General features: G+C 44.4%; 1 protein-coding gene across 4 annotated transcripts in view; it reads left to right on the top strand.

Annotated features, from left to right (window-relative positions):
* The window catches only part of CCDC93 (coiled-coil domain containing 93), an 89539-nt gene that overhangs the window by 24546 nt on the left and 51460 nt on the right, over nucleotides 1–13533 (top strand). For 3 of the 4 annotated variants that reach the window (XM_021695794.1, XM_021695795.1, XM_021695797.1), the window contains exons 7-8: nucleotides 5058–5158; nucleotides 13310–13346. The exons of the other annotated variant lie outside the window; for it this stretch is intronic. In XM_021695794.1, the coding sequence (XP_021551469.1) occupies nucleotides 5058–5158; nucleotides 13310–13346 (138 nt within the window). The remainder of the gene's footprint in view (nucleotides 1–5057; nucleotides 5159–13309; nucleotides 13347–13533) is intronic. 4 annotated transcript variants of the gene reach the window in all.

Raw genomic sequence — 13533 nt, forward strand, 5'->3', positions numbered from 1 at the left:
CTTTTTACAGAATAGCTAGCTGCTTTGTGGAAGGCTGATGGGAAGTATATTTTCAAAGCACATAAGAAATCAAAACTCTCACCACCCAGGACAGGTCACCCCTTACCACCTTTTCCTTTTCGTGTCATAACATAGTCGCTCGTTTGTCTCACCTAGCATGCTGTTGTACAGCTTACTTCCTCCTTGTCTGAGCTGTCAGCCTTCATATCCCTCAAGTATCTGTTCTGTGCAGTGAGGTCTGTTACTCCCTGTTAACCTTGACTAAGAGTACCTGTCAAATTTTACCCAAAGCTCCAAAAAGTAATTGTTTACTATTCATTGAGCATTTTTTGGTAATGTTTAGAATTTTGTATAAGAATAGAGGGGGGAAAAGGACTCTTAGAACTTCCAATTTAGTTGAAAGAAATGTTTTGCAGAACTTAATGGGATCCCCTAGGAGACCATGTCATTTGAAGTTATTACTCCAGTGTGTTCTTCCACAGGAAATGCTATGAGGAAGGCCTTTTCATTCACATAAAATATAAATGTGGCTACATACATAAACCAATGTTAGTACATTTTATCAATAATAATATATATACATATGTATATTAAAAGTGTATATTTTAGGCTCAGTCGGTTAAGCGTCTGACTCTTGATTCCGGCTCAGAGATTCTTCTCTCCCTTTCCTCTGCCCCTCCCCCCCCAAATGTATAGCTATCTTATCTATCCTAGATATATATATCTCTTAGCTTAGGTATATATTATCTAACTTAGCTCTTACTGTGTGTCAGATACTATGAAATAATCCTTACAATAACTCTACTTGTATCTTTCTTAGAGATGGAAAATCGCAGAGGTTAAAGTAACTTGCCCCAAATCAGACAGGTAGTAGGTTATGGGGTTAGGACCAAAAGCTTGTTTGTCCACGTATTCATTCAGTAATATTAGTTGCACACTCACTGTGTATCAGATCGCACTCTAGGAGGTGAGGTAAAAGCAGTAAGGGAATCAAGGGAATTTGGGGTCTCATCAAGGAAAAAGATATGACCACGAGGGGGCAAGCAGCGCACATAAGCTTTATTGGGGTGATGCTTTGACAGGTTTGCTTGTAAGATGGGGCAGTCAGTCCCTCACAGCAAGCCACCATCCAGAGTTCTAGGCACTGGGGCTGCATCCAGAAGGCGAGGGTAGCAAGGGAACCCCCCAGGGGGTCCTGGAGATTGTCCACGTGCCTCGGTGATGTCACGCAGCAACAGCACAGAGAATCTCTAGCCAGAGGTCTCTGAAAGAGATCTGCAGCAGCAGTTTTGGGTCTTTACAGTCCCAGGGCTTATCCTATCTGGTTAGCAAACGCAGTTTTGTAGAGTATGCGACATAGACAGGCTGTAAGTGGCTAAAAATCTGCCTCTTTGGGCCATGTTTGAAACAACTGGATGTGTAAAAATTTGACTTTGGCCCTGGCGTGCTTTTGAGCCACTAGGTCTCAGCCTGCTGTGAGGAAATAAACCTAAGAGCCAACGTGCAGAAGCCATCTTTGGCTCCTTTACTTAATACAGTGACCTTAGTCTTACCAGCAAATTATACTGTTCGACTCAAGGAGCCCTGTGGCGGGATGTGTGCCGGTCCTGAAGCTGCAGAGCAGGGCTCATGTGAAAGAGAAGAGAAAGGAAACAAAGTCTGGAGAAAACTGCCTCCCCAGCTCACTTTCCTCCCTGCAGATGTGTTCCCCTCTCCAGAAATAGTTGCCATCCATTGGTCTCCCATTTCCTTCACTTAGTACCCAGGGGCTTTGTTTCATTTGTAGTTTTATTAGCGTGAGAATGGGAAAAAAAAAAGCAAGCAAATGTATTTGTCCCAATTATAATAACTTTTTCCTACAGGATCTTTCAGGACATTGGTCTTGATGGTGGAGACATCTGTGGAGCCCCGTGAGGTGAAGCAGAGTTAGTTCGTGGGGCTCCTGGACTGAGGCATGTCTGAGGGTTGAGCCTTAAGAGAATGTGTTGACGTCAGTGGAGGCAAGTCAGGGGAATGTCACTCCCTGCAGACCTGGGTGTGGCCTGGCCCACTGGAGCTCTTAACCAGAGAATGCCAAGATGGTGATGGCTGTCTCACTGCCTGCTCATTATTTCAGAAAGGAGATACCCGCCGTAATTGTGATTAATCTTTGCTGCAGACGCTGCCCTGATGTTGTGCTCTCCCACTTCCCTCCCCTGCCATTTGAAATGTGACTCAGGAATTCTCCTAATTGGTGTCCTGTAGCCAGACCTGTAACCAGGGCAAATGTGACTCTCACACCCTGCTCATGTGTCCTTTAGCACAGAGAACAAGAGCCTGTTCAAGGGCTATTAGTCTAGCCCTGGTTTTACAGAGACGGAAACAGGCCCATTGAAGGGAATTCCTGAGGTCATAGAGCTAGTAAATGGCAGAGACCAGACTAGACATCTGTGGTTCTGACTCTGTTGCTTTAAAGGGTGACTTAGCAATAGTTCTTTAAGTTGGCCTGAAAACCTGACATTTAGGTCCTTGTTATTTAAGCGAACCACTGTAATGATCCATGTGGCAGCCTCAGGTATATGGCGGTCTCGTGAGAGGACTCACTTGAGATGGCTGGAGGGTGGCGGGAATGCCCACCAGAAGCAAGTGAGGGTATTGGAAAAACCCTGGGACTAGCAGCCAGGGGACCTAGGGCCAGGCCTAATACTATTTGAGAGATCCTGGACAAATTATTTAATCTCTGCTTCTTTAGTAGTAGAGTGGGGGTAACAGCATCTGCCTTGTCTCTACCTCTGGGAACAGTTATAAAATGCAAAGGTGAGGTGTATATGAGGTGCTTTCAAGTGTAAGGAATAATTACACAAAGGCCAACATTGTCACTGTTTCCCAGAATGAAAGGTCCTTGTAGCTGTTGGTTTCAGTATGCTATTGTTCTGGAGTCAGTCCTTTTTTTAGAAGAATCCAATTTCCTGTCTTGGGTCATTGACTCTATCGGTGGTAACTAAGGAAGATAGCAGTTAAGCTCAATTATATAGTACTGCTATAATAGAGCTCAGTGAGAATTAAATCATATGTAGTAACTGACGTCATGTGGATTCATTATATGTTGCATTTCCCCATGAATCTGTTTTACATTATTTATAGCTTCCTATTCGTGTAGACACCAGCAGCAAACTAGGAATTATTTCTGGCAGCAAGTCATAAGAACAACACTCCAGCATCATCCCAGACCCTAGTCCATTCCTTTTCTTTTACAGAATTGTTAAAATTACATAGTATGTGTTACAAAAGGATGTTTTTCTGTATGTTTGAAACTTTTCGTAATAAAAAGTAAAATAACAAAGTTAACAAGAATTATCATGGGAGGTACAATTCTACTTGGAATAAAAATACCACTATCTGAAGAAACCTGATAGTAGTGCTTGTCCTAGTGATGTCCAGGTAGAGGTTAGTTGTGATGAACTCTGGTCATGGAGAAGAAAAGATCCAGGGACGAACAACTGGAATACCTTCCTTGCATAAATATTTGCCTACTTGCACCCAGAGCCCTGAACACATTTTACTAAGATATTATTTGACTGCCAGCTCGACACTCAAGAAGGACATTCATTTGGGGTAGAATGCTAAATCAGGTCATCTGGGGTAAAGAACTACATTAATTGAGCACCTACTACATGCCACATACTTTGTTCAAGAAATACTATGTTTCAGAATGTGTCCTATACAAAATAGATCTATGTTTGCTTCTACATTTATAATTAAATCACACTCTAGTAATTTTAAAAGTCAGTGAAAGTTGATAGAGCATTTTGTGTTTTTATACACTTTTTTTTTTTTAATAAACTTCAGCCTGGTACTTTTGTAAAAAAGATATTATTGCTGAAGGGTTTGTATCTACTCTTCTTTTCTGCTATTAGAGTCTAGGAATTGAAATCTCCTTTACCATTTAAGGAATTTTTTTTAAGGATTCTGGGTTAACCTATACACCTGTGATTGTTTAACTGGTTGTGGCCCTGGGTGGTGGAAAGGTCTGGATATGCAGTGACAAGAAAATTTGTATTTTTTTCTGGAAAATTTTATTAAGGAATAAAAAAATCTGAATAGAGAGATAAACCTTGCTTCTCAAGACAAGATTCAATATTATAAATATGCCAGTTCTTTCCAAAATAATCTATAAATTTGGTGTGATTCTAATCAAAACTCAACAGTTATTTATTATGAACCTGACAAGTTGATGCTAGAATTCATTTGAAAGAGAGAATGTTTAACAATAGCCAGGAAATTTGAAAAAGAACAGTGGAGACAGGATAAAGGTTCATAAAGCAAGAGGAATTGAAGAGGGTAACATTGGTACATGTTATACATGTATGCCATTTCAGATCTGGGGAAGGCTGGACTATTAAATTGATGATGTTGGGATTCTTAATTTTCCATTCAGGAAAAAAAGCTTCTGAATAGATTAAAAAGCTAAGTATAACCTATACAAGTAACATACGAGAACTTTTTTTTTTTTTTTTTACAATCCCTGGTAATAAGAAGTAAGATATAAAATGATTGATAAGTTTGACCACATAAAATATTAAAATGCCATAGGACAAAAGAAACACGAAGGGGGCGCCTTGGTGGCTCAGTCAGTTGAGTGTCCGACTCTTGGTTTCTGCTCAGGTTGTGATCTCAGGGTCATGGGATTGAGACCCGCGTCGGGCTCCATGCTCAGCGGGGAGTCTGCTTAGGGATTCTCTCTCTCCCCCTCCCTCTGCCCTTCCCCCCACACTCGCTCGCTCTCTCCCTCTCTCTAAAAATAAGTGAATAAATCTTAAAAAAAAAAAAAGAAACACCAAGTTAAAGTTGACAAGCAATATCTTGAGTGGAAATACTTGCTACCTATATGAATGTCAAAGGAGCAGACTCCTTGAAGGCGGCCACCCTGAGTGCCCGCTGTTCTCCTGCGGGAGGCGGGCACACTCACCATGATGGGGAAAGACTTGCTTCCCTAACTGGATGGATGCACCCAGCAGGCAGTTCAGAAGGAGAGTGTTCTCACACTCAGTAAGTCGTCTGTCTCATCCACTTCTTAGGATGTTTACAAGCCCCGTCGGAAATACAAACGCCAACAGGGAGCAGAAGAGCTGCTCGATGAAGAATCTCGAGTCCATGCCACGCTTTTGGAATATGGCAGGTAATGAAAGGGACCCAGCCTGAGGTGTCTATTTTATAAAACCCTTGAGAAGAAAAACTGATTTGGATTGCTTCATTGAGATTAATTTGGTTGGTTTTTTTTTTGTTTTTTTTTTTTTACCTGACAGTTTACTGTTTTTGGCCTGAGATTTCCATCACCAGGGACTTTTCTCTCTGGGTAGCTTCCCTGATGATGGTGGAGGCCTAATCTTTGCAGTTCCCCTCCGGAAATATGTGTGTAACTGTGCGCCCTGGCTCTGCCCTCCTGGGGATTTGAGGTGTTTGGGGGTATTTGCAGAGGCCAGGAGTGGTCTGCCCTTCATGCCCCTGCCATTCGTTAAAATCTTCAGGGAAAATTACAGAATTGAAAACAATTACGGTAGTTCTAAGTGTTAGAGTAACAGTTTTGGTTTCCCATGAGGGATTGTCCTGAGCAGGAAGATGAAGAATTTAGAAATATTTTATCACTTCTTAATAACCTTCCTAATTTTTTAAAAAGCCATTTATCTTTTATCCTCATTTTTTACTTAAAAAGCACACAAAGAAGTACTGTCCTCATTGAATTTCTTGGTTGACCTTGGGTATTAACCTTCATTTATGTCCTGCGTTTTCTACATAGGATAACTGATCCCTGGATGTGAGTATGGCTCCTTGTGCTTCCTTTCTTTAATCTGGGAGTGGTTGCTGTATGCTGCTCTGCCTCATAACCCAGCCCTCCTTGGGCGGCTGGGACTAACAGCTCGCCTCCCCGAGTGAGCATCTGAAGGCTTACCCCCTCTGAGGCACCAGACACAACTGGAAGGAAGTTAGGCTTCATTGGCTTCAATACCTCATCTTTCAAATGGAAAAAATTTCCCAAAAAAGTTGCCACCTTTTTTTTTTTTTTTCTTCTTTTTCTTGTTGAGGGGCTTGTGTGGTGTCAGGTCCATCCTTCCTAAGAATGAAAGCTAGTCTGTTTCATTCAGAGGAAGGTGTTAGTGCTGGCCCTCAGCCGGGTCCGATGGCTGCTCCACAGCTCCCCAGTCGCGGCTGTGAATTGAACTCCTCTTCAGAGTCAGGCACCACCAGACCATCTACATAATTTGTGGGGCCCAGGATAAAATAAGAATTACTACTAATGACTAATTATTAAGAATTTCAAGGGGCGCCTGTGGCAGTCATTAAGCATCTGCCTTCGGCACAGGTCATGATCCCAGGGTCCTGGAATCAAGCCCCACGTTGGGTTCCTGCTTGGCGGGGAGCCTGCTTCTCCCTCTCCCACTCCCCTTGCTTGTGTTCCCTCTCTCACTGTGTCTCTCTCTGACCAATAAATAAAAATTAAAAAAAAAAAAAAAAGAATTTCAAGACAGCAACAAAAACCAGGTGTGGGGCCCTTCTGAGCTGTATGCCCTGGGCACTGCGACGGGGTTTTCCAGCCAAGCCCCAGCTGTAGGTGGGCAGGTGAGGCCGCACGGCTCTAGGTGAGCCACAGCTGGAGAGACAACCTCCCCGGGTGTCCCATGTTCCAGGGCCAAAGAATTCTCAGGGGAATGTTGTGGTTTTCTTAGTTTGTATTGTTCATAGCTCCATTTTTTGCCCATTGTCATGGATACTCAGACGCTCCTGGGGGTGAAGAGGAGTCAGAGATTCGGTAAATTGTCCACCTTACCGAGACCAGGCTGACAATATTTCCCTGTTTTGAAATTCTCAGTTTTAAACTGGCTCTTTTGCGTGTGTCATAGAGGGTAGTCATTATTGTCAAGTGATGGCTGGATAACTTCAGGACGCCCCTGCCCATCCTCACGAGTGGTTGGTGCGGTTGGAGTCCAGAGCCTGGCAGGGCTTTCTTTAGGGAAGGGAGCAATGCACAGGTTTTCTTCGTGACTCCTCTCAAATTTGGAGTGCAAGAAAGAGCAGAGTGTGTCAACATCCATCTTGGTTCCTGTTGGTGGGGTCAGGCTGATTTCTGCTGAGTTCCAAGCTTAGGGTAGGTGTTCGATGAAGGATTCTGTTTTTTTAGGAGAGAAGTTATTTTACTCTCTTTTTAGCTTTCCTGATGAGGAGAGGCTGAGTTTGTGAGAAGTGGGGAAGTGGATACTTAGGACATTCTGATGGTTTAATTAGCTCAACTCCCTTTTTTGAGAATGGTAAAGACAGCGTTAGAAAATTTAAAAAGTAACTTGCCCAAAGTCAACTATTAACTACTCTTAAGAATTATTAAGAGCCTCACACTGGAACTTGAACTCAGGTTCGTTGGACCCTCATAGCATGCTTTTATCATTAGCTCCAGGTATTGTTTGAGTCTCCAGGGGAAGTTTGGCTTCTGGTTTTAGAAACACAGGCCCAGTCTTTGTTGTTTGGTCTGACACAGAACAAGAGGAGAGTGCTTATTAAAACTGATGGAGCAAATTGGACAAAACTTAAAGCCCCAGCAAGTGTTCGTTTCATTCCCTCTCCTTGGGAAGGCCCTCCCCTCCTTTCTGGCCATCAGACTTTCTCCTCAGTGTTCGGTCAGTACTGTCCCCTAGACAAATGGTCTTGCCCATTAAATGAGGATTACATACCAATACACACGTGAAGAAATCTAAGTAGTTTGTCCTGTGCAGAAAACAGTAAACGTCGACTGCTAGGCTCTGTCATCAGCAGCAGCAGCAGCAACAGTTTTCAGTTCTCAAATGCCCTTAAATATGACCTGTAGATTCAAATGCGCCTCTCCTGGGCACCTGGGTGGCTCAGATGGTTAAGCGTCTGCCTTCAGCTCAGGTCATGGTCCCAGGGTCCTGGGATCGAGCCCCGCATCGGGCTCCCTCCTCCTTGGGAGCCTGCTTCTCCCTCTGCCTCTCTCTCTCTCTCTGTCTGTCATGAATAAATAAATAAAATCTTTAAAAAAACAAAAAACAAAACAAAACGAAAAACAAATGCGCCTGCCCTTTTAGTTCTCCTTGTCCCTGTGCTCTGTACCCCTAGCACTAGCCCTCCCCCGCCCTGCGAGAAGTGTCACCCACTCTTCCTCCCTCCCTTCCCCAGTCAAGCAAGGCTGGGCCTCCACTGGCCCTGGGACTCACCCTCCTCCATCCTGTCTCTCCGTCAGTGTGAACATCATGGCACCCCTAATTACTCATCCCCACCTAGGAATCCACATCCCCCATCTCTTGTCAGTGGCTCTGGTTTTCTGTCTATCTCACCTCTTGATAAGAGGGCAAGTATTTTGACTCCTGGAGTAAGAAGGTCTGAAACTCTTTGGGGTTGAAGGTTACTCATTAGCCTAGGCCCACAGTGCATCTGGCTTTGAGGTCAGCATTCCAGCCTCTTCCACCTTTTTTGACTTACTTGCTGAAATGAGGTTGGACTTTGAGCCCCGTCAGCCATGCTGAAGGCCTTAAGGTCTTTGTGTGCCTGTTCATGTTTGGATAGATTGGTTTAAGTGTTACGGTATTGGAAAAACAAGACTCATGGTTTTGATTTTAGACTCAAACAAAATTGCAAGTCTATCGTATTTCAGTTTTGTTACGGGTCCAGTCAGCTTTGAGGAGCTAAATTAAAACACCTAACCATGCTATAAAATTGCTGCTGTGGAGAAATGCATTTTATATGCGGTATATTTGACTTTGTTAAAAACCGTAATTCAACCGAGTACATTTGACAGTCTAATTGGCTTTATTAAGTGATTCATGAAATCCAGCAGCCTTCCATGTAGCAAGTAAAGATGAGCTCCCAGGAGCTGTACAAAATGGGAGGTTTTTATAGGAAGAAGGGTAGGGTAAGAAGTTATTAACAAAAGAAAACAAAGAATTGTTTCAGGCAGGGTCACCTTCCTTTAGGGGGAAGAGATGGGGTCTTATTAGGTGATTACCTCATCTTCCTTTGGAGGATGGAGAGGGCCCTTGTGACAGATTACCTCTTTGGTGCCGACCAGAAAATTCCAGATTGATTAGCTTGAAATTCCACTCCTGGAGGGGTTGACACTGCAATTGAGTCTTGGTTTGCTGTCACAGGGCAAGTGACTGTACCTTGGGCCTGTGGCTTTCTCTAACAATTTGGAGGTGGAATTTTGAAGCATAACCACTAGAATACTGGCATTAGCCTATTCCACACTATTTGAGGCCTAATTTTAGTTGCTTTGAAGTCATTCTGTACTTAGTAAATGAAATATGACATGACTCTCCCAACCTGTTTTTATCCTCTGCGATGGCAAGGCCTGTGACATGCTTATAGAAGGTATTTAGTAAATCAGTAAATGCTTGTGGAATGAATGAAGAACGGAGTCCACAGTCTTTAGTATTTAGGGCTTTTTTATGCCCCTGTTGTGTTCAGGATTCCAGATAGTTTGATATCTGACTTTATTTGCCCTGTGGCAGTTGTTTTTGAAGGTTAGTTTATTTTCTAGAATTACCAATATGATAGTATTAGCCATATGTGGCTCTTGAGCACTTGAAGTATGACCAGTGTGACTCAAGAACAGAATTTTAACTTTAATTAAGTTACATTTAAATTAAAGACTCATGCTTGATTTAGTTATTGGAAAAGTTTAAGTTTGAAATAACTTGAATATGTAAACCTACTAATTTAAAGTTATCTATTTGGCTCTTGTTAGCATTTTTTTTTTTCAGACTGTGCTGTTCTAGAAGATGTACATCCTTGATGTTAAAGATCAAGTGTGAGGTGTAGGATATGAGGAAGTAAAGGGGGGGTAAGAAGCTGGAGTTCTGTCAGTGCTGACAGCGTAGGACATCAGCAGGGCTGGTGGGTCAGAGCTAACACAGGGAAAGGTGGAAACAGATTAAAGCTTCTGGCAGCACCGATCAGGCTGGTACTTGTGAGGAAAGAGCAGGGCAGACAGGGCAAGAGGAGAGGGAGGTGGGAGGGTAGAGCAGCATACCTAGAAAGATAGAAGTAAATGCTTTGTAATAGAAATAAGTTGAAGCATCCCCTTGTTCTTTGTGAGGGATGATAGGCCAGAAAGGGATACCGTGTTCTCCTGGTGAAGCTCAAACAACATGGAAGTCTCCCAGAGACATCTTGACCAGTGAACATAATGAGGCAGGCATTAATAGGCGACCGAGGACAGCTCTTTATCATGGAAGCCTTCTCACCATGTCACATGGTGAAGGAGACCTTCAGAAAAATCAGATGGACTCTACTCATTCAGCATACATTTATTGAGTACCTACTATGTGCCAAGCGCTGTCCTGGGTGCTGTGGGTACAAAAGCGAATGGAGCTGTCTGAAACATGCTAAGTGAAGAAGCCAATTATAGACGGCCACCTAAGATTCTGTAAATATGATTATGTCCAGAATAGGCAAATCCATCAAATGACAGAAAACCAATGAGTGGTAGCCGGGGACTGGAGAGGGGGAATTGGGACTAACTGCTGATAGGTATGGCGTTTCTTTCTGGAGTGATGGAACTGTTCTGGAATTAGATAGTGGTGATGGTTGAACAAATAGTGAATCCACTAAAAACCACTGGAGTATATAGTTTCTTTTTTTTTTTTTTTTTTTAAGATTTTATTTATTTATTTGAGAGAGAGACTGAGATAGAGAGAGCATGAGAGGGGGGAGGGTCAGAGGGAGAAGCAGACCCCCCACTGAGCAGGGAGTCCGACGTGGGACTCGATCCCGGGACTCCAGGATCATGACCTGAGCCGAAGGCAGTCGCTCAACCAACTGAGCCACCCAGGCGCCCTGGAGTATATAGTTTCAAATAGTAAATTTTATGTGATACAAATCATATCTCAGTTTAAAAAACGATAAAAAAAAAAAATGAGTGAAGCACTCCCTCCAGGAGCTCAACAGACAGATTTATAGGATTAGATGTAATTATTGTAGCCTGTGGGATGAGCGCACTGGTTCCTAACCTAGGCCTTTGGGTGGTCAGAAGGGTCTTCCCACAACCTGTGTCTTTACAAAGGAGTAGAAGGGGCAGTAACTGAGTCACTCACATTTAGTTGTTTACTGCTTTATTTGGAAAATCCAAAAAGTTTTGGGTCCTTAGATGAAGACTCTCTGCCTGAGGGTATGTCGTCTGCCCTACGGGTCTCCACAGACTAAACACCTGGAAAACGAAGGAACACCCAAGGTGCAAGGTTACTTCTAGGAGTGGGGAACTGTGGTAAGACCCTCTATTGGTCAGGGTTCTGACCAACCAGGGTTCCTCCAGCTAGTTTCAGCAACAGGGGTCGACTCCATGGATCCTTGGGAAGGTTTGAGAGGTGGGATCCAGGCTGAACCGGGGTCACTTCCCAGGCAGCACATCGGAACCGGGCCTCCCAAGGATGCTGCTTCTGCTTCCACCGTGGGGCAGCCAGCTGGTGGCCTGTGGGGTGGGGACGCCGGCCTCACGGCTGCTGACAAAAAAACCATGCCACCTCGGCCCAAATCAGGATGCTGCCACCACAGCTGCTGGCCCCAGAGCCAGGTCACCTCTGTGATCCACAGCAGCACAACACACCTGTGTGCTCAGCTGGCTACTGCACATTCACATTGCCAGGAAGTGCACCTGACTGGTGGGGCCTATGTCGCATCCCAAGCCCTGGGTGCAAGGGAGTAGAGAAAATAGAGTCTTTGGGGCTCCTGGGTGGCTCAGTCGGTTAAGCGTCCAACTCTTGATTTTGGCTCAGGTCATGATCCCAGGGTCCTGAGATGGAGGCCTGCCTCGGGCTCCGCACTCAGAGTGGAGCCTGCTGGAGATTCTCTCTCTCCCTCTCCCTCTCCCTCTGCCCTCCCCCCCCCCCCCTAAAAAAAAAAAAAAGAAAAAGAAAATAGAGTCTTTTGTTTCCCAGCCTCTGCAGTATAGGAAGATGCAGTAGACATTGTGAAACTAATGCGCAGAATCTGTCCTAAGGTCCTTTAGAAACTGTGTATGGACACTCCGAATTTACCTTCAGTTGGCTGCACTTCGTACCTGGACATTTATGCTGAATGAATGGGCACACTGCCCGGGTGGGACTCTGTGGTCTCTCCAGTTATATGACAGCCTACTACAAGGCTAGGTGATGCTTTGGCTTCTTAATTCCTGCATGTTCTTCCACTTCTGTTGAGTTTATTTGTTCAACATACATTAGAAATACAAAATGTAAAAAAAAGTAGCTCCCATGCCGTCTGGGAAAAGGATGCAGACAGGCACACAGACTGTTGGACGTGATCGCCATCTGGGAGGTGGGGGGAACACGTGCAGAGGAGGTGGCTTGAGAACTGAGGTGTGGGCGCGGATGGAAAGTAGGAGAAGGGCACAGTGTGTGCACAGCTCTCTGTCAGGCCGTGGATGCACAGGAGCTTGTCAGGTGAGGAGGTGAGGCTAGGAGGTTGCTAGGCAGAGCCATGGAAGGGAAGCCCTAATGAAGGTGCCCAGAGGGAAGAGGCCCGCCATTGACGCGTGTAGATGAGGCCACCGGGAAGCTGGAGAGGGAGTGAGGAAGAGTGGGGGTGCAGTGAGGCTGGGGACCAGCGCACCAGCCCAGCGGGTGAGGCATGGCGTGAGCGAGGGTAGAGCAGGGGTCCTTCATTTGCTTTTCTTAAATGGCCACATGTACCTTTATCTCTTTAGAAGCTACTTGAAGGTAAGTGAGGTGTGGTGTTTTGCATCATGCTTTTTGTTTTAGGTCGAATGGTTTTTGCATTGTTACACTTGCTTTAAAAAAAAAGAACCTAAAAATAAACTAATTTAAACTAAAGTGCATTTGTGAGTTTCTTTGAATTTAAGGTTGCCTGAAGTGAACACATAACATTGTTGGCATCATGCTTGGGCTACGTCTGAGAATGGAAAATGGGCCGGACTCCAGGTTCTGAACATAATCATTAGAGAGCATCCTTAGCCCGAGCAAATATACTCACATTTGTTTATACAGAAAGTTTTAAGGCTTTTAGCTTAAACTTTGGGCCTGAAATACAGCTCCTAATTCAAAGAGTAATGGTTACACTTAAAGAGAATATTGCACTCTGCGCCTCTGAGAATTCCCATTTATAGTATTCGTGTGGCAAATAGAATGGCTGGCCCTTTATTCAAAAACAGTGGAATATGTCTGTGGTTCAGGCACTTAAGACCTTTTCTCCAGTTACCATATGGTCTAAATTTTCTTTGGTGCTTTTCATATAAAAATCCAACCAAAATGCATTGGCCAAATTTGTGTGACTTTTGAATAGTAATTGAACTCCCCTTTTTTGTGGCCTGCAGGAGATACGGATTTAGCCGCCAGAGCAAAACAGAGAAGGTAAGAAAAGCAAGGATAACGGGAGAGAACATTGGAGAGATGGAAGCGCCCCTCCCCTTTGCCTCTGTCTGACCCTGACAGGCCGCCTGTCTAGCAAGAGTCGGGGGGATGGCGGCACTGTGGCGCACCGGGCTCCGGTCCCTGGGCAACCCGGGGCAGCGGGGATGTGGCAGCTACCCTGGGCCCC

The sequence above is a fragment of the Neomonachus schauinslandi genome, chromosome 3 (assembly GCF_002201575.2).
Source record: "Neomonachus schauinslandi chromosome 3, ASM220157v2, whole genome shotgun sequence".
Taxonomy (NCBI): domain Eukaryota; kingdom Metazoa; phylum Chordata; class Mammalia; order Carnivora; family Phocidae; genus Neomonachus; species Neomonachus schauinslandi.